Source organism: Leptinotarsa decemlineata, unplaced genomic scaffold (genome assembly GCF_025532065.1).
Source record: "Leptinotarsa decemlineata unplaced genomic scaffold, Ldec_3_MD MMD2_tig00026340_RagTag_RagTag, whole genome shotgun sequence".
NCBI lineage: Eukaryota > Metazoa > Arthropoda > Insecta > Coleoptera > Chrysomelidae > Leptinotarsa > Leptinotarsa decemlineata.
In genome coordinates this window covers 13,414,852-13,436,225 of record NW_027412694.1, presented here as the reverse complement: position 1 = coordinate 13,436,225, position 21,374 = coordinate 13,414,852, and the positions used below count along the sequence as shown (strand labels likewise).

The window sequence follows — 21,374 nt, the reverse complement described above, 5'->3', positions numbered from 1 at the left end:
GTTATTAAAACATTATGTAACATTGAGATAGGGAAGGATTACGACGAGGATCATGTAATTGAAACAAGGTAGATCAATTTGAGTTATTCTGAATAGAGGAAGTCTTTCTACGAAGTCGTTTCATTCCGTTCCTTATAAATGAACCTGAAGTGAGTTTATTACAGTAGTTATCTTGATTAGGTTTGATACCTGTTTTACCAGTTTTCTGTCCCTATAACTTCAACAAGCATAGTCATCAGGCTCGTGATTTATGACGAATTCTCCATATATCCACTGAAATAATTTATATTTCACACTGGTAGCGTAAAATTTCTTGTTTCTTCCCAACCGTGAGGGCTGCAAACAAACAACACTTTTGTATATATGATGGAATTGGAATTGTTTTTTGATTACGTCAGTTAACGCTTTTGTATTCTTATATTGTTTTTTTCCATCTATGTGGAATAATCTTTCATATTCATTTTGCATTTTATGTGGCGTAACATGATGAATTGTCTCCTAATTTCATTGTTACGAGGTGCAAATGTGGAAATTGGATCATTTTTACTACGACAGAACCTTCAAGTTAGTGAGAGCTTTTTGAATGAGTAATACTCGAGAAAAGTGAGGCAGAGTTTTCCTAGAAATCTCATACACCAATCAAGAAACTTGTATATCTTCGGAGAAAAGTAACTAGAAAAATTTAACTCATTTATGGAAAATTCTGTGATATCAATAATAAATGCATGAACACTATAGACGAACTACGATAACGAGTATAATATCTATCATCAAATAATATGTTTGAAGTGTTCAAAACAAAATCATATAGCTCAACCTTCAGTCATGGAAATAATGTTTTACATCTCTACTTTCATAAATTGGAAATGAAATTGAATTTGGTCGAAAAATCAACGAATGTCGCTTATTGTTCAGGCACTTTGTTAATATTTACGGAAACTGAATGTCAATATGGATATAATGGAAGAAGTAAACATGTCGAAAACCAGTGGTCATACATGATTTAAACCTCGGTTAAATTTTCATACTGTAAAATCTGCATCACTACTAACATATGCGTTCTCTCTCGCAGACAGTTTGAAATTTGAGTGTTTATAAACGAAATATAAACAAAGCCATTCCAATGACGAAATAAACCATTCCATTGTCGACTGGGCATTGCTGATCATTAACAAAGTGCTACAAAATACTTCGTTTTACTCATCAACTCAAGTAGAACGACTCAGATTTTCTGAAAGTTGGGAAAGACAGGTTTCAGCTTTCTACTTTTATTTTCTTTTCTTTATCAAAAATTTTTTTTAGGAAATTTGCCGAAAACCTACCTTTTTATGTCCCAAATAAACTGTAATTTATTTGATTCAAAATATTAATTTTTTGACTTAATATCAAAAAGTACCCTAATTTTCAATCCAAAATTCTCGCGTTGAAATAACAGCTTTTTCCAAAGAGTTGGTGTGCTTTTTGTTCGTTGAAATCACTACTTTCTGATGGTGTAAAAAATATACATTATTATAGTAATTCGAATTCGAATTCGAATTTTTTTTTTCAGTCATCATGTACAATTTCATTCGGATAAAATGTTAATTTATTTAATTTCAATTACATTCATGTCTTAGAAAATCTCATAAAATATAAATATACATGTAAATCGTACTATTGAATTTCGATACTTCATTCTGATTACGTTATTGATTATAATATTTTCAAAAACGTTGATGTTGTTATTTATAAATACCTCATCTTGAATTTTATTCATTCATCCATCAGTTTTTGTCTCTTTGATGGCATTTCTTCATCGTTTGATTCGACAAACCTTCCCAATTCTTATTGATATTTGAAATCTTGAAGACCATCACCTTTTTCGTCTCCAATATTATTTCCAGTCTGCATTTGTTCTTCATCCACAATTTTATCTGAATCATTAACTTCCTCGTAGGTTTTTTCTACCATATTGGAGCAATCTTCAGAACTATGACAATTTGAGCATAAATTTGTGCATTCCAAACCATATTTCCAACAGCCATATTTCAAACTGTTACATCCAGTTTTACAACTGTAGCAAATAGTTTCAAGCAATACTTCCGGAATTAATTCATTTTCTGTAAATGTGGGCATGTTGCTACGTTGATGTTGCTTCCAGCCCCAATCTATTGCTGATAATAGGCCCTGTAACAATTTTGTTCTGCTGCTCCTTCTGTGGGTGGGAGGTTTGCCAATATGAAAGATGATTCAATTTTTGCCAATTGATATTTTTGAAATCTTCATTTTTGCATTCATGAGTAGATTTGATTAATTGTAATCCATTTTTTATATTTTCTTTACTTGCACCTTTCTTATAAAAAAAAAATGGCCAAATTTGACAAATTTCAGGGTCTAATAATGAATTAACGATAATTTTCTTTCTTCTTCCAGCAAATCCAGATGCTGAATCACAACCGGAAAAACAATGGAGATATGCCACAATATTTTTGAAGGATTCATGTTTGAAACTATCAGACGTGAAAAATAGATCCTTTACATTTCCAGAACCTAGTTTGAGAAAATAAATGTCATGATTATTTGAATTTAATTGATTTAAAAGGACCAATTGTTCAATATTTTGACCCACAACAATGACAGTTTTATTAGTATCTCTCGCAATTTTTATCGAGGTTTTAATTATGTCAGCATCAGCATCTTCTTCTACCTATTTACAAGAAAACCCTTGTGACTGTGACGTTTTCATTGAAGTTATTATTTCATCCTAGTTCTGCTACAAATATTATTTAAAGAAGATTTTACAACCTTAAATTATTGTTTGTTAATTATAGTAGTATATTTCGATCAACAATTTTTTTGATTATCAATATAACATGGAGTAATTGAAGTGTAAATTTTAATAATTAACTCAAAATTGTGCATAATGATTAAAAAAATATTTTTTTTTCGATTTTTGGCATTTTCTGAGAACATTTTCTATGGTGATGTATTTTTTTTAACACCATCAGAAAGTAGATATTTCAACGAATAAGAAGCACACCGACTTTTTAAAAAAAGCTGATATTTTAACGCGAGAATTTTCGATTGAAAACTAGGGTGCTTTTTTGATATTAATTCAAAATAAGGTGAAAAAATAAATATTTCAAATCAAATAAATTACAGTATATCGTAAAAATATTTTTTTGAAAAAGATAAAAATAAAAAAACTTGGTTATTTGAAGTTTTCACATTAATTTTGAGGTTATTTGAATAAATTGTGAATACGAAAGTTGTAGATTTTATTTCCTACAACTTTGTCATCTAACTTTTTTCCATAGGACCGGTTTTACCGGAAATCGGAATGAACCATTTTCCACCCACTCCCACTTTACCTACTCATATTGCCCTTAATTAATTTTTCCTTCTATTTTTATCATATACTCCTCCTTTTCTAATGAGTTTCATCCTACTATTTTTCTTTTCACCTTTCAAAATTTTTGAAGGCTTCAGCCCTGGTCTACATTGTGTAGCAATCATGTGAAAGATATCTGATTCAATTCGATGATGTTTGTGGAATACGAACTGAATAGAGTAGAGTGTTTTTTATTATGCATTGTTGATATAAAAGTAGTTGTTCAGAAAGTATTTTCCTTTCTTTGGAAGATTCCTTTGGAAGATTTGTTTGAAGATGGAGAAGTAGAAAGCCAAAACCTTCCACCCACAAAAATTATTCTATCCTAGGAATACACTCCTTCCAATTCTGAAATTTATATTCGATTTTTCAAAAATTTCTGAACGTTTCAGACTCATTTACAGTTTCTAATCGTTTTGTGATTAAATTATCATCATGAATGGTTTTCATAGTTATAAAGGGTGTATTTGGAGGAATGATAATAAATTTCGGAAATGATTTTGTGTAATATTTTATGAAAAATGGTTTCATTTAGAAAAACAGGGTGTTTCTACATTTCCTTCATGAAATTATAAAAGCATATTAGAGACAAAAGAGGCTGTGAACTCGATTTCTATTTCACTTCCACTTTGGATATAATTACTATTTTGAAAAAATTCAGGTATTTTTTCCTCTCCGAAACTAAGCAAAGAACTAGTGATTCAGATTCGAATTGTTTGATTTGACTGTAATTTCGAAGATATGAAAGACTGGTACATCAAATATCAACCAGGTAACCCTCTCGGCGATAACAGTATATGCTGGTTCCTTCCAGTGTCGACTGGTGAGATATGATTTTAGCGGCATAGGCAGCCTGAAGTTGCTTTCGAGCATTTTCACTTTCAATTTCAAAGCTGGAAATGAAACAGAAAAAATTGCATGATGATGCTGTTAGATGAAAAGTTCAAAATTATCAGGAGATAAATTAGCTTCCAATTCGAATATCCGGATATACTATTTTGCTGAGGTTATTTCAAAACAACTTTCTACAATGATCATTAAGATATTTCTGCTATCAACAAGCTAGAAAATAGCATATCAATTGTAGCTGCTAACTGATCCAGTAACTTACCTAAACCAAATTCAGTTGTATAACAAACCTCGTCTATTACATCCAGGCATCTATTCCCGATTCAGACATATCTTTGGAACTGCCATTCTCATCTGAAGTAACCTCTTTTGTCGTCCGCAACAAGAGGAAATACTATAACATCAAAATTTTGATGTCGTATGGTATAAGAAAGCATCAAATGAAGTCAGTGGATTCACAAGTTGTCTGTCTACATGTAAGTGACAGAAAATATAGGGCACACCATCAGGTTTTTGCAAATTGAAGCGACAGAATATCTAGAGATTTCAATGTCCACAATATCAAATACCCTAAATATTCATTCTTCGATGGCACGTGTCCAGTCAACTTTGTCAAAATTCAAGTTCTGTCTTAATCGTTCCCCATTCACAAACATGAAATAACAAATGAAGTGTACGGAAAAACACACAACAGATTTATTGAAACTAGGTCTAGTTGAACAAGTTTTCACAAAATTTCCATGTCTAGAAAAAGCCTTGCAATATACTTGTATGGAAATCTGATTATTATTATTCGTGGTGTTTTTAAGAAACATACAACTATTCAATTGCTGTCCTTATTTTTCCTTAGTCTAAGTAGCCCTATAATTGTTTCGGAAAGATATCTGCTTCGTTGAGGCAGTTCTTCGGTTCTCATCCAAGATGGTTCCTTCATGAAGGTTTATCCGTGTGTGTGAAAAAATTATTTTGGTGACCCCCACACCTGGTTCACGGCCTAAATATGGAGTTGACGATTCATGTCTGGCAGACTCCTCAACTTTTTGGTGCCTGTAGTACCTGGTATATGATCACTATATTGCTGTCTTCTTATTGACTGAGGTATATCTGTCTGGACCTAAATGTTCCTTTCGGATCGAAAACTTGCAAACGTTTTACCCTAGCACCCTAGAAAACTGAAGTGTATTGACCAAGTGGGTAATTGAAAAGAACGAAGATGTCTTCTTGCACAGTAATATAAAGTTCCAGTTCATGCTTGGTTCCCATCTGTATACTAACTGTTTCTGCTGAGCTTGTTCTACTACTCTCATTGTCTAAGAATTTTAGGACCCAGTGGCGCCTACGGCTTGATGACTTCAACAATTGCGGAACTAGCCAAACGTCACACCCATGCTCAATCTCCAAAGAGATTAGATGAAATCAGATGATCTTGCCAGGATCACCCTGGGCGACCCTGGGAAGCTGGCGCCGAAGAAATATCTGGCGATGACCAGAAAGAATCTACGCCCAACAGTAGGATTTCTGACTGGCCACTGTCAACTGAGAAAACACCTCCATAATATGGGGCTAGTGGACTCACCTCTATGCAGGATGTGTGAACAGGAATATGAAACTTTCAGGCATGTCCTATGCGAATGTCCGTTGTTATCGTCAATAAGAGAGTGTGTGTTTGGCGAGTCTTGGCCTACACCTGCCGATATAAAGATGTCTCCCAGAGACCTGTTCACCTTCCTGGAAAGGAAAGGATGGACGATGACCCAGAAGGACAACTCCTCGGGACGATGTACAATGGATCACATGTGGCCTAAGTGATGTGGGCCTATACTCACCCTCCCCACTCTACAGATACAGGTACTCTCATTTACGGACGGGTCACTCGAAGATTCTTTCGCCTGTTGCGAATTCTTCTCTATTTGGTTCGAATAATGCACAATCGATAAAATCGCCCGAAGTGGTCGACCTACAGTAATCCAGGACGAGGATAAGAGGACCCTGGTGGAGTAGGTAGGTCTAAAGTGAGTGGGTCTATTCGACCCTCCACCGCAACCCATAAGGGTTTATTGTGGCTCACACCTATTCACACTCGACCAAATAAACCCAGCTTCTTAACGAAGCCGATAAGTTTGTATGGTGAGTGGTCTTTGAGGTCAGATTGTGAGGATATGGATCTGCCGAACTCAACTGCTCTGCAGTTTCATCATTTTCCAGACAGAGGCGACACACAGTCTTCCGACAGTCCAAGTCTCTGCATGTGATGATTCAAGTGATAGTGACCTGTAAAAAGGCCTGTTAGAGACCGTAGTTCATCCCTACTGTAGTCCAACAACTGTTTGGAATCAAGCTTCGAAGGGTGAATGAACCTCCTGGAGAGAGCCAATCCTGGAAGATTCTGCAGACGTCCATAACTCTTCTTGCCATCCAGGTGTTCATTGGTGTTTTGGCAAAGCCCAAAACAATTCCAATGACAGATTCTGGTCCAATGAAGCCACTTGCAGTACCCTCCTTTGCAAGAGAATCAGCAGCCTCATTGCCTTCCAGGCCAGTATGGCCAGGAATTCAGACCAGAAATAATCTGTTTAGTCTTCCTATCGAGGAGAGTCGTTTTTGGCAGTTTGCTACCAATTTAGACGTTGCTCAGTAGGAGCCAAGAGCTTCCAATGCCGCTTGTTTGTCCGAGAATATTTTTATTGACTTGTGATTGAGGTTGGATTAATTCAACCTCTCCGCACACAATTCAATAGCGTGAATTTCCGCTTGAAATACAGTTGCATAAGTTCCTAGGCAGGTAGATAACTCTGTCCTGGGTCTGCGACTGAAAACACCTGCACCAGAATCGGAAGGTGTTTTTGATCCATCTGTGAACCAACAACTATCTACTCTTGATATTTCCTTCTTCCGGATGATCCAGTCCTCTCTAATCGGGAACATTACTTTATAAGGCAGTTCGTAGTTGACAGTTGGGAGCAGTTGGGTTCATTTCCAGAATTCTGTGACCTCCAGTGTCAACCAACAGTCTGTTGCACTCTGCATTTAATTGATTTGTGCAATAGGCAATGTGCATAAGTCTATATGCAGTTCATCTAGTCTCTCTATCTCCAGAAAAACGTGGAGAGGAGTTGGATCTAGAAGGATCTCCATGGCCGCTGACGATGTGGTACTGATGGCACCACTGATGGCCAGAACAACCCTGGTGGGGACTTACCCATCGTAAACGGTGCGTGGGATGGTGGAAGAACTGGGCATCAGCCCCCATGCGGTGATGGTTTAAAACGTATTGGAAAGGTCGAAAAGTTCAAAAAGTGGCTGCCCCACAATTTGAACGTTTTACATAGGTTGCCACGTTTCCAGGTCTGTTCTTCATTCCTTTTCAGCGATCAAAACGATCCTTTTTTGTGTCGGATCGTCACGTCTCTTTCATGTGAAGTTATTCAACACTAGAATATTCTAAAAGTGTTTCGAATATGATTCAAATCACAAATATCGGAAGGTATGCCATAGACAACACAAAATTGAACTTGACGAAATGAAAGATTTAGATTCAGAAAGTATTAATTATATCTTTACTTGAAATGATCCGAATCAACAAGAACCCGAAGAGTATAAATAGAAAAACAGATAATGAAAATCTCATCAATATTCCAAATTTACTGCCATACCAAAACAAATCAAAAAAATCACCCGAAGAATGAATAGGGATACTATAATTACTGAGTGTTATGAAAAAAACTCCACGATATATTTTCATATCTACCAAATATATACAAGAATTTCTATAAAAATTGAATATAATCAATTCTGAAAGGATTTATATTGAACATAAAATTCAACGTTTGTTTGAAGGTGTTTGACAATGTTTCGTGGTGCATTCTATGAGTTTGGATTTCCATCATGTTGTATGATATGAATTGATTTGAAATCTCTGAAATAATCTTTGAAAATTACAAAGATTAGCGAACAACAATTATACTGAGCAGAAAAACTGAAATCACAAGCAACAAGGAAAAATTGAACTATTGAAATTTTTAATATTCATTTCGTGTTCATAATTTTCATTGCTTGTTAATAGTTCAATTAAAAATTAAAAAATTCATTTGTTGTTGATAGTTTTTAATTTTCATTGCATGTTACTAGTTCAAATTTTGATTGTTGCTTGGAATTCATTTCATTGTAATTTCAGTTTTTTGCTTAATATTATTGTTGTCTTTCGGCTGATCTTTTTAATTTTAATGAATTCTTCCAGGAATTTCAAATCAATCTATATCATATCAGACAATGAAAGTCCGAACTGATGAAATGCATAAAATACAAATTTGAATTCACTAACCTTCTCGCCCTTTAAGAAAATTACGTTCTTTTGATTCATCATTTTCATTTCAGTTTTCATTTCAAGACAATGGATCAGCTAAATATTTCCAAAGCGGAATCCATACTCCAAAGATGGGTGAAAAAGTTGCTCAGGTAAGTGAAAGCTTCATCGTTTCTTGAAATAACTTTTTCCAAAGCAAATCAAGAGTATAACAGGGGGAGGGAATCAAATGGTTTGATGGTCAAATACACCATCATATGCGTTTACTATAACAGGTATTGCGGTTATTCAAAACTCCAGATTATGCGAGATAATCCTGAAAACGATGTGAGTTCAATCGATAATTGAATAAATGAGCTGATTTGTTTGAAACTTATTATAATCAAGTGGAAAGATCGTTTTTCACTGTATATGATTCGAACTTTTGTTTCAATATGTGTTTCTATGGTGAGATTTACTTCACCATCTTTTTTCAGATCAAAAATTCAGTTTGATTTTCCATTCTTTAAAGAAATTTACTATTGATGAAGTCATGAAATGTTAGGTAAATGATGACTACTCATATAACATCTTCATAGAATTGCAAAAAAGCAACAAGGGTATCACTGCTTCGTATATTCTGAAAGCGCGTGTCCATTTGTATCGAATGACATATAAGGTAACCGTTATTGCTAGTGTAGACGGAGTACCTACTACACTGCCATGCATAAAATTAGGGCCACCACCTGAGTTGAAGTTATCTTGGAAAATTATGTTTGTATTTGAGTAATTTGGATGTACCATACTGTACTACTGAATTGCTTTGAAAATTTCACACCTGTAATTTTGGACCAATCAAAATACGTTATTTTGACAAATCACCATGGCAAAGGAGGATTTCAGTAGAAATTGTTTTCTTGTGGGATACCCAACAGCGAATTATATTGGAAATTTTTTTGACGTTCACAATAACAGACCATTTTTGACAGACTGGTTTTTATTTGTTCACAAAATATTCAGTTTGATACATTTTAATTACAAAGCTGAGATGTTTTCTATATTCTTCGGATGTATTTTATATTTCTCTCTTCTTAATGGCGAAAACGCAGGACTTTCAATGTTTTCAATTAAATGTCTATATGTCAAATAAAATATATATAATATTAAGACACTAATTTATTCACCTTTTTCCCATTCAGTACTTTCAATTTTGCCCAGTTTAGATGCAAATATTCGTGGATTATTCGAAACAAATTTCCTTTCTCCAAGTTAGAGCCACAATCTTCTAATAATGCGAGTAAATAAATCATGATGCGATGATTGATCACATCAGAAAATTTCACGCATATTTTGCATAATATGATTTTCAAATCGATTCATTTTTTAAACAAAAATTTTGTTGGTTTTACTGGCTGTGCAATATTAATTATTGCAACAAAACACCAGTTTTTGTGATGCTTTGAACTGTCAAAATACAATGATCACAGCCTCCTATGATTGATGCTTGCTGCCGCTAGTTGTGAATTCCGTACCATTAAAGCGCGCATTACCCACTTTAATGAAAACGCAAAAAAAACATTTTCTACCACTTGTTATTCAAAACTCATGTAAAATTGAAAAATATACTATTTCCTATCTTGAAATGGTATTCCCATGCAACTAAGATGAGTAGAAATTACTTAGTTGCCAATGCAACTCGACATTTTATGTTTCGCTGGTGACTTGATGAAGAACATAATATGCATTGTTAAGAATGGAAAATTAAAAAAATTTAAAAAAATATTTGATTTTCCACCACATTTCGGTGTGGAATTTTCTTACCGAATACCACGCGAGATCAAATTGATATCCGGAAACTTTTTCTCGCTCATGATTATTTTTAGAAAATTTCCCTATTCTGTGACTCGGGAAATAATTTGACCTCTATTGGTATTACTAGTGAAAACATAGTTGTTGTTTCTGCGATTAGCGTTTGACAAACAACTAGCCCTCGCTTAATTTCAGAAAACCGCTATTAGTATACTTTCTTTATAGTTTTATCTGTCAAGTGTTTTTGTTTGTGTAATGTTTCAATGTTGGTGTATCGAAATGAACATTAATTTTGTTGTTGCGGTAATAATTATGGCAGTTCTGGAAAATGGCTGCAAACGACGCCAAACTGCAAGAAACGTTGGTGTAAGTCTTTCGAGTGTACAACGAGTATGAAGGCGGTACCACGGAACTGGTCTGATAATTTGAAGACCTGGTTCAGGGCGAGGCAGGACTACAACAGCTAGAGATGACCTCTTTGTCGTATCTAGGGTTTTGAGAAACCGAACACCTGCGGCAGTTTCCTTTCAAATTCATCTGCTATGCTGCTGGATTATCGCCTCGAATTATAGCTACTGGACCGCCGCTTTCCTGTTAACACCAAATTGCAAGATTGAATTTGTTATGGCATTGGAAAGCAAATCGTTTGACGCTGGCACGGAGTTAGTCTTTATCGAGAATGGAGCATTGGATGCGTATAGGCACTTTGTAATGTTACTTTACTTTTTTCTGAATTCAGAGTAAGATAACGGTACAAGTGCCACGACTAGCTGCGGATTATGCGGAGGCAAGAGCGTGGTTCGTTTCATAAATTCCTTATAGAAGCTCAATACTGGGTGCTGAAAAAGGTTACCAAAACCAAGTCCTTAATTGGGCGCCATCTACAGAAGTTTATAGAAATAGTGCATCCTTTTCAACACTCGTCACTGTAGATCAACGTTGCTACACAGGGTTAGGAGACACTTCCAGATTACCAATAAAACAAAAAAAAACGGTTCAATACAAAATTTGATGAATCAAATAAAAAATGAGACTGACTCTTGTATAAATGAACCAGAGTGTCGGTGGTTTCTGATGAGTTTTTGTTCAATGATAGCCTCGATAAGAATATCTAATGAATACAAGATCTTACCCAAGGGTTTATTGCATTAAACCTCACATTCTCAGATGGAAATATTATTCTCTGAAACCATCAATATAACTCAAAACCGATGACTGGTAATCTTCCACTCCGACTTCACTGGTGCAGGTGATCCTGGATTCCGGCAGACTCCTTTTTTTTCAATTATTTTGATTCGGTTTTAACTGTTATTACGATTTTCTTTTGTTTTTTTTATCTTAGATTCAGGTTAACATTTAGTTCCACTTGGCAGAACTAGATTAAAAAACTACTGTCAGAAAATTTCAATTGATTCTACTATAAGTTTCAATTTACGATTACATCATTCACTATAATACCCATTCAATTTACAATCCATAAAAACCATAATAGTTGGAATCCACTGATATGGATGACTATCAAAATTTAATAATTATTTTGTCACCACTAGTTGTTCTCTCTTAGAAAGTCAAGCACAGAAAAGACCTTTTCACAATTTCATTCTATCTACATCGAATAGGTACCAGTCCAAAGTACAAACTCTTCTCTCACCTAATAAAATAGACATATAAACAAAGTACACCGATTCTAAGACTGACATAAAAATAAACAACTGTCTCTGTGTCTATCTTCTAATTTGACCCTACACGGTAAGAATGAATTCCCTGACTCAATAACATTACTTTTTGAAAATGGATTCTGTAACTGAACAAAAGAAGAAGATTCATCTGACGTCTATTTGCATACCTAACCGTGATACGGAATAAAATAATCAAAACAAATAATATGGCTTCGGAATGTCAATATTCCGACTTATATTTGTTTGGTAGCGCTACCGAAGACTGTTCAAAAGAATCAGAGTAGAATTGTTCATTTCACTTCCTAGCATAATGGAGCGAAATTGTTCATTTTCAGTATTCACAAATGAATTTGTGCTACCAAAACTTGTTGTTTTTCCAGGACTCGGTAAAATATGTAATATTGGAAAGAGATCAGAAAAAATAAAAAAATTCATAACTTCAAATTAACGAGTGACCCTAATTTTATGCCCGGCAGTGTATTACGTTATTAGTAGCTTCTTTGGCGCGAGTAAGCATTACAAGCTGAACCACAACTTGTCGGTTTTTAGCCGTCATATCAAAGGACTGTTATGTCACCCATGGCGACAAGTTGGGGCGAGTTTGCAGAGATCTCTCTCATAGCATGTGGTGTTGTTTTGTACCTCGTTTGTTTATGTTTAGAAATATGATGAAAACTTAAAATGTCAGAAAACGAAGCGTGACACCTCGCAATAAACTGTTAATGTTCGATATTACATTATGATTCACTACCATCTCGATGACGAAAAAATATTTGTTTCCATGATATTTTTTCAATAGTGGAATCAGGAATTCACAAACTCATTACAGAAACACAATAGTTTTATTCTGTGAGACCCACATGGATATGAATTTCCAACGGAGATATCTGGCGAGATATCGCCAGTAAACATGCGTGTTCTATAACAGGCAGTGCTCATATTTTGATTCCGATGTTTCATCCTTCAGAAATTTTCATCACTTTTTTTCATATGGACGGATATAATGGAATATCCTGTATTCGATAGAAATTATTAAATCGAATTCAATGACATATTTCCATCCATTATTTGAAAATGGTTTTTTGCCAAAAGAACGATTTTATTTTATTTCTACTCAAACAGTAGTCCATGCCAAAGCGACATTGAATTGAATTAAAATTAACATCATAAAGACGGCTTGCCTTATTTATAAATAAATCAAAATTCAACTTTGCTTCTACTTCTTATGCTACTTCTAATAGCAATTATACCTTTAGACTTCCCATCCCAACTTCGAATTTAATCAAGGATTCTATATACTATAATGGTGGTAAGTTGTTCAATCATTAACCATTTGAAATGAGATCTGCAAATCTAAGCAACATGCATTTCATGCATTTGAGACGTAACTCCTATGGAGAAGCATAATTTTTCAAGTCTATACGTCGAGTTGATACAAATCCTTTGAAATTTACCGCACTACTCATTTCCTTCTTCCCTGAAAACTTCCGTTGTCATTCCACTACTTAAAGGTGGTGATTTAGATTATCCCTCCAATCTACGTCCTATTTCCTTAATACCGACTTTAGCAAAAATTATTGAGAAATTAATCAAAGTACGTTTAGATGAATTCTTAAAACTGCACTGTATTATAAACAAAAACCAGTTTGGGTTTCAAGATGAAAAAGATACAAATGATGCTATCTTGTCTTTTTTATATGAAATTTACTCTGAATTGAATGCTGGTGAAGTAGCCGCCGCAATTTTTTGCGATACTTCAAAGGCGTTTGATTGCGTCAATCATAAAATTTTATTAAAAAAACTTCATAAATATGAATGTAGAGGTGTAACGAACACTTGGTTCGAATCGTACCTTTCAGGTCGGAGTCAAATGGTGAGGACAACGGAACTCTCGGAGAACAGGGTCATTGAATCTGGTGTACCACAGGGTTCTGTGTTAGGCCCTATTCTGTTTCTGCTATATATGAATGACATATCTATGATTAACATATCTGGTAGTTTCACTCTATTCGCCGATGATACTACAATATTGTCGAAAGAAAAAACTCAATGGAGCTAAATAAAATAATATCATCCGACTTGAAGAAGGTGAAGAGCTGGTGCAATGCAAATTTACTCTCTCTAAATGCATCCAAAACGAATATAATATCATTCAAATGTTCGCTTGATGACAGTTCAATAGACGCTGACGTATTACAAAATAAATTAAGCAGAAAGTTTCTCGTTGATAATAGGCTGAAATTTGATGAGCACCTTAAACAACTGAAGAGTAAGATCTCCTCAGGATGTTATGCAGTTAGAGTGGTTTCAAATGAGTTGGGTTTCCTCCATGTCGCAAAGACCGTTTACCATGCACTTATTGAATCTCGATTACGTTATGGAATATCTTTTTGGGGAGCATGCAACTCATCCCTTCTCTCTTCTGTATTGATATTACAGAAGATGTCTCTGTAAAGCTAAACCCAGAGAATCGTGCAGGAATTTGTTCACTGCCAATAAAATGTTAACAGTCATCGCACTTTTTATCTTAGAGACAGTTTGCCTTATTTATAAACATAAATCGAAGTTCAACTTTGCTTCTACTCCTTATGCTACTCGCAATAGCAATTATACCTTTAGACTTCCCATCCCAACTTCGAATTTAATCAAGGATTCCATATACTACAATGGTGGTAAATTGTTCAATAATTTACCATTAGAAATGAGATCTGCAAATTTGAGCAACGTTCATTTCAAAAAGGCTGTGAAGAACCTACTTGTTGATAGATCCTATTATATTTTGGAAAAGTATTTTAGCATATCCTTTTTATAACAAATCAACAATTCATTCTTTGTACTATCACTTCATACATGGTGGTGTTTTATATATGCATTTTTAGAACTTTTTTTATATTTACTTTTATACTTTTTTGATTTTTTTTTATATCTACATTTTCAGAACATTTTCTATATCTGCATTGTATTCCTCGGACGTGGCAGGCAAAGAAAAAAATTAATTCAACTTTTTCAAATTCATATGTCAGGTAATACAAAATTCGTTTATTGAATATCGGTTGTAGACCAATATGATTCTGAAAAATTATATAAATATTCTCAGAATTGAAACTCGTTCATGTATTTTCAAGTTGAAGTCTTCAAATGAATGTAATTTTTTTCATATATATCATCATATTCATTTTTTTCCAAAATAAAATATTGAATAAAACGTATATAGATCTCTAATGGAAACACATGTGCAACGTATTGGAAATCCATCAATAACGTTTCCAGAGCTGGATTATTCAATATCTGCTGTATGGTTTTATTCACGATAATGATTTCAAATATACTTGATATTTGAATTTTTTATGAAGAACTCTCAGTAAATAAAATACATACCCTCCTTTCTAGATGTATATCATTCCTTAATCTACCATTTCCATCCTCATTGATCAAGCATTGATCAGTGCTAGTTTCAACAATAACAATTGACAATAAAATACACTACAACATATTCAACCAATATCTGAAGTATTTGTATGTGATTCAACAAATAGTTTCCAAACTGAATAAACAAAAATGAAAGTGGTTCTGATCCTGATTTTTTCATCTATTAGCATACAGAAGAGATAAGAATGGTAAGTAGTTTTGAGTTCAATTCAGTCACAAAGTAGTTTTGTTAGATTTCTGATACTTGCAATACTTGTTTATTGAAGTAACATCATGAATGAAAATAAATTGTTTACTTTCACAATCTCACAGACTTAAGATAATATATATAATTTAAACACTATCGGTTGAATCCTAACAAATACTTTCAGTTTTATTGATATATGCAGTACCTACAGGTATATTATTCTCTTCTGCAAAGTTTTAATTGAAACTAAGTATTGAGGTAAAATAAAATTCTGAAAAATGGTGAACATAAGTAGTGACTGGAATATTAGGGTACTTTCCAGTTATTTCAGTGGATGGTTCCATGGTTCAGATGATATTTCAAATTTCGATTCAATAATCGTAAATTACTGAAAGTAATTTTCTATGAAAATTTCACTATTCTTGAAAAAGCCTTTTCTGCCTTTCTATAGAAAGTATACTGAATATAGAGTTTTTGAATAACAAAACTTATCCAACAATATAAATATACTATCGACCTTATTTGGGTATTTTTACCTTCCACAATATGAAAAATATGAAAATTATCTATAGACAAAATATATTCTCAATATGAACATTTTTCTTTATGGAAAACACTTTTTTCGCAGTAATTCATCGGGGTAAACTAAAAAGTTTGCCCTTTCTACAGTTGTATACAGTTCTCCTCTCTCTTACTTTCATTTTTCCCATAATTTATAATTGAATTTTTCAATTACATATTCCGTGAACATTTGATAAAATCAGAGTGCAGAATAACATATTGTTTGCTGTCACTTTGATATTCGATGAATACATCAGGTTCATTGAATTGTATCAGAATGAAGATTGGGATGAACTGGACAAAGAATTTTTATTCGCCTCAAAGAATTCAATATTTCCGGGAGCACAAGTCAATATTAGTGTCTCGTCAATACCAAAGGAGTACTGAAGCCTACATCTATCATTATGCTCATCTACTAGTCTTAAATTACCTTCGTTATTCATAATATTATTATGTTTACTTATTTCTACACTCTCATAGGCATCTAGATGCCTGTTGTTGTTAACTTGTCTAACTCATCCTAATGAACTGAAGTTTATGGAATAATTTTGTTGCAAAATATGATGGGCGACTACTGATTGTTCAGGTCTTCCATATTTTAAGTGAGCTAAGTGTTCCCTATATCTCATTTAATAGATTTTTTTGCCTGTTCAGATTATTTTGCATCGCAGTCCTTACATTTAATTTCGTGAATTCTAGACTATTCTGACTTCTCGATTTTGTCTTCTGGATTCCTAGAAGGCTCTGTAGTGTATGACTAGAAGTCGAGATTTTTTTCGTTCCATACCCCTCGAGAATCTGTTATTGGCTGCTATTTCCTGTATTGTACTTTTTTTTGTGTGAGAGTAAAAGTCAAAAGACGATGCACATCACTGTGGAGAGCACACTCGACCTGAGAAGGTAAACGTCAAATGTTTTGATAAGCTGAGTTCTCCAAGTTTCAGTTGTTTTATCTTGATTCCCATTACAGTTTTGAAGCAAAAATTTAAAACCAATAATTTCCTTTTAGAACGAATGTCTTCCTAAAACATTGCTTCTTCATCAAACTACATGACCAGTTCCGGAATTTCGTCGTTTCCAAATTGCACCACCATTTCACCCAGATATAAAAATCAGATATTTTCACAAAATAAATCGTGTACTGTTAACTTTATTGTTATAAATACTGGTGAAGTCGACACGACAAAACTTAGATTTTGGTGAAGGAATTCGCCAAAATCCTGTTCTGTGAATATTGATGAATCCATTGTTTCAATGAACATATTCCGTTAACAATAATCCTTATTTCGTTTCACACTGAAGTAGATGATCAAGGGATTCATCCCACTATAAATTCTACTGTTTGATCAAACTGAAAATACATTCTGCGTTGACACAGTGTAAACTTGAATGCGTTATCTCAGAATTGAATTGTCTGTAACTGAATTAAAGATGATTTAATTGTGTAGGTGAGTATGTTGACGTTTCTCATTCTGATAGTTATACCTCTCACTTGTGCCAAATGATCCTGTATTGATAAATTAGTGAATAGGCTTATGGATTATTCTTGTCAGACTGAATAAATATTTATTAAAAGACACAAACATTGTAATGAAACAGTCGTAAATGTACTTTCGTTATTTCTGAACTGATGTGGCAGTTGAATTACTATTATTAAAATTATGTCTTTAAGGATTTTATTTCAAAGTTTTGGATGCCAAATATATTTCATTCAACTTTTCACAAATAATACATAATTGGAAATCTATATCGTGAAATAGCTATTTATTATATGTGTAAGTAATGTTATATTCTTTGAGTGAGCGTAGCAAGCAATTTCACGAACAAAATAAAACTCACTTCCAACACAAATATCATACAAAGTTTTTTGTACAACTGTCCTGTTTTCATAATAAAATAAATAAATAAATTTATTATTTCCATAAAAACACATTTTGACATCTCTTGTCAGTAAATTATTTTCATGTTATCGCGTTTACTGTGAAGTGGCCATGTCAGGTGACACTGAATCAACTGGTTACCAATAAACAGTTTGATTTACAGCTCACGCGTTTTATTTAAAGTCACATTTGGAGTTCTTGCTGGGGTTTATTGTATATAATACATTTATAACAGAACTTTTTTTGTATCTATATCCATTGTACATAATAAAACTTCCTTAAAAAGTCAATAATTATGTTTTGTTTATTGCTATTCGGTCAGAAAATCGTTTTAAAGAATACTTTCAACACTAGTGGTAAAATATTTTTTAACACGCTACTTGGTAAACATCATTTTCTAATACTCTTGACAACCATCAAAAATGTCACTTTTAATGACAATTGTACAAAAATATATTTTCGGTTTGAAGAAAGTAATACAAGTCATGGAATTATGAAAGAACAACAGAAATTAATTGACGCTCCGGGGCGACTTCATTGGTTCCAGTGATGTATTTGCTTTTTCAACTGCAGAAAAACCCGGGAACACCTGCAGCATCACATCTTCTGTAGATCTTGATCTGCCAATGTCCTCTCTTTTATAAAACAAAGTGTAGGGTGTCTCCAGAGGCTCCAATAAATTCAAGACATCGCCAGAACGATTAGTGACACGACTATGGTCAAATTTAAACCAGTCCGTTTTGTCTTTGACCAATGCGTAATAATGACCAGATTCAACACCAGAACCACAGTGAATAATGACTACTATTTTCCATAAACCTTGTATATCCTTCAGAATTCATGTGATATTGGTTGATATTGGAATTCAACGGATTTATATTTTCATAAATATTAAAAAATTGTATGAGAGCAACTTTATTCAAATCAGTGGCTTCTAACCTTATAGTCACGCGGGACCATTTGACAAAATTTCTGTCAGGTCATGGACCACCAAGTTGGTTGATTAGTTTGTAGTTAATATAAAATACCTTACGATAACTGTTCTAATTAATCTATAAATAAAATACGCATGAAATTATTCAATGTCCTTTAATCATTAGGTAAAATCTGTAACTATAACATTATAAATTAATGCAATTTTTGTGATTGCATACTCTTTACTAAATTTTGAATCCTTGGTTCAGTGTTACTTAAACTTAAACGCATATCAGCAGTGACATCCAACTGATTTCAGTGCTTGTTTTTAATTATCAGAAGCGCCCAAAAAAATAGGTATGTCGAAGAAAATAAGGTAAGGTAACCGATAGCAATGTCTAGAAGTTTTGGTAAAAATATTGCCTTTTGGCTCCAAAATTCTTCAAGATCAATTCCTGATTCGAATGTATCTTTTGAGTTCTGTCGTATAGCATATCAATTACTTCATCTTGAACTTAATCAGGCACCTCAGAAACGTTTACAATAAATGAATTGCGTATCAGTTTTTTAATACTTTCATCCTCGCGGTCGACAAAATAGCGAGTGAATTAAATTTTCAAGTTTTCGCAATGTAATATGTTTTTTTGTATTTCTCTTTAATTTCAGGACTCTGTCCATCAATAATTTGATTGAACCTATCAAACACAGAAAAGTTATTATTTTCGACCTTGTTGGTCCATATCACTGTAGGTTCAATCAAATCTATAGAGCATAGAGATAAACTGAAACTGAAAATGTATGAAAATATGAACCCAGAATTGAGAAATGAATATAAGCGGTATAGAAATGAATTGAGTAAATTATTACGAATTACAAAAAATTACTATTACAGAAATAAATTAAAGGGAAATAGTGAAGTTTGCACAAAAACATGGGAAACAATCAATGAAATAACTAATAGAAATATAAAACAGAAAATTATAGAGAAAATCAAATTAAAAGATAAGATATTTAGGGAAGATAAGGAAAAGGCAAACGTTTTCAATGAATATTTCGCTAGTGTTGGCACAGAAATGGCTAAAAAAAGAAATAAATCATATAGAATGACCCCACAATTTTTGAACGACAAATCAATAGTAAATTCAATATTTCTCACCCCGGTAAATGATAAAGAAATTATAAACATTATATCAAAATTAAAAAATAATTGTGCACCTGGTCCGGATGGAATCAGTTCCAGACTTATTAAAAGTCTACACCTGTATTTGGTACAACCCCTTGTCTATATAATCAATTTAATATTCAAAACTGGCAAAATACCACTGCAATGGAAATATTCCATAGTCACTCCCGTTTTTGAATCTGGTGATAAATCCAATCCCAGCAACTATCGACCAATTTCTGTAATAGATAATTTTGCGAAGATATTGAAGCATGCCCTCAAAATTCGCCTACTGGAATTTTTTCAAAAAAATGAGGTATTAACAGAAAGGCAGTATGGATTCATTAATGGAAGTAATACTGAACTAGCTGTTTTAGACTAAGCAAGCATCGGATGCCTTAGACAATTAAAAAAAGTGTCTTGCAATTTTTCTTGATTTGGCCAAGGCCTTTGATACAATTTCTCATGAAGCACTCTTGAATAAACTGAATTTATATGGAATACGAGGACCAGCAAATAATGTTTTTACATTATCTTTCTTGTAGAACCCAAAGGGTCAAAATAGGTAACAATGTTAGTGAACTGGCTAAAATCTCTAATGGCGTACCTCAAGGTACCGTTTTAGGCCCAATACTATTTTTAGCATACATTCATAGTTTAAGTCGCATAAATAATTTCAAAGGGCACTTTATATCATATGCTGACGATACTGCAATTATCTGTACAGGTGATACATGGCAACAGGTATATAAAGTAGCAGAAGAGTGTTTGGGTAAAATACAAATTTGGTTAAGTAACAATCTTCTCAACCTTAATGTTGAAAAATCGAAATTTATTACTTTCACTCTTCTGAGCAACCACCAACCTGTCCAACAAAAAAATTATTTACATATGCCAAACTGTTCTGAAACCATTTGTGAATGTCCATATATTGAAAAAGTAACTAAACTAAAGTATTCAGAAGTTGTAATTTACCAACATCTGAGATGGGATGAACATTTGTAATGTATAGTTAAAAGACTTAGACATCTTAGCTATAAAATGTATGAACTCAGGGATATACTCACAAAAAAAGCTTAATTATTGTTTACAAATCTCTTGTTGAGTCAATTATACGATATTGTATCACAGTGTGGGGTGGAATGTTTGAGAATGTGCGAAATATTGTACAGGTGCTCCAGTATACAGTTTTAAAAGTGATGTTGAAAAAAACAGACAATTTGATACAGAAAAACTCTATTCTGAAACTGA

General features: G+C 33.4%; 1 protein-coding gene across 9 annotated transcripts in view; it reads left to right on the top strand.

The window, feature by feature from the left end:
* LOC111504205 (potassium voltage-gated channel seizure) overlaps positions 1-21,374 on the top strand; it is a 741,437-nt gene that overhangs the window by 274,507 nt on the left and 445,556 nt on the right. For all 9 annotated transcript variants that reach the window (XM_074183663.1, XM_074183665.1, XM_074183666.1 and 6 more), the window contains exon 8: positions 8,594-8,674. In XM_074183663.1, coding sequence (XP_074039764.1) covers positions 8,594-8,674 — 81 coding nt within the window. The remainder of the gene's footprint in view (positions 1-8,593; positions 8,675-21,374) is intronic.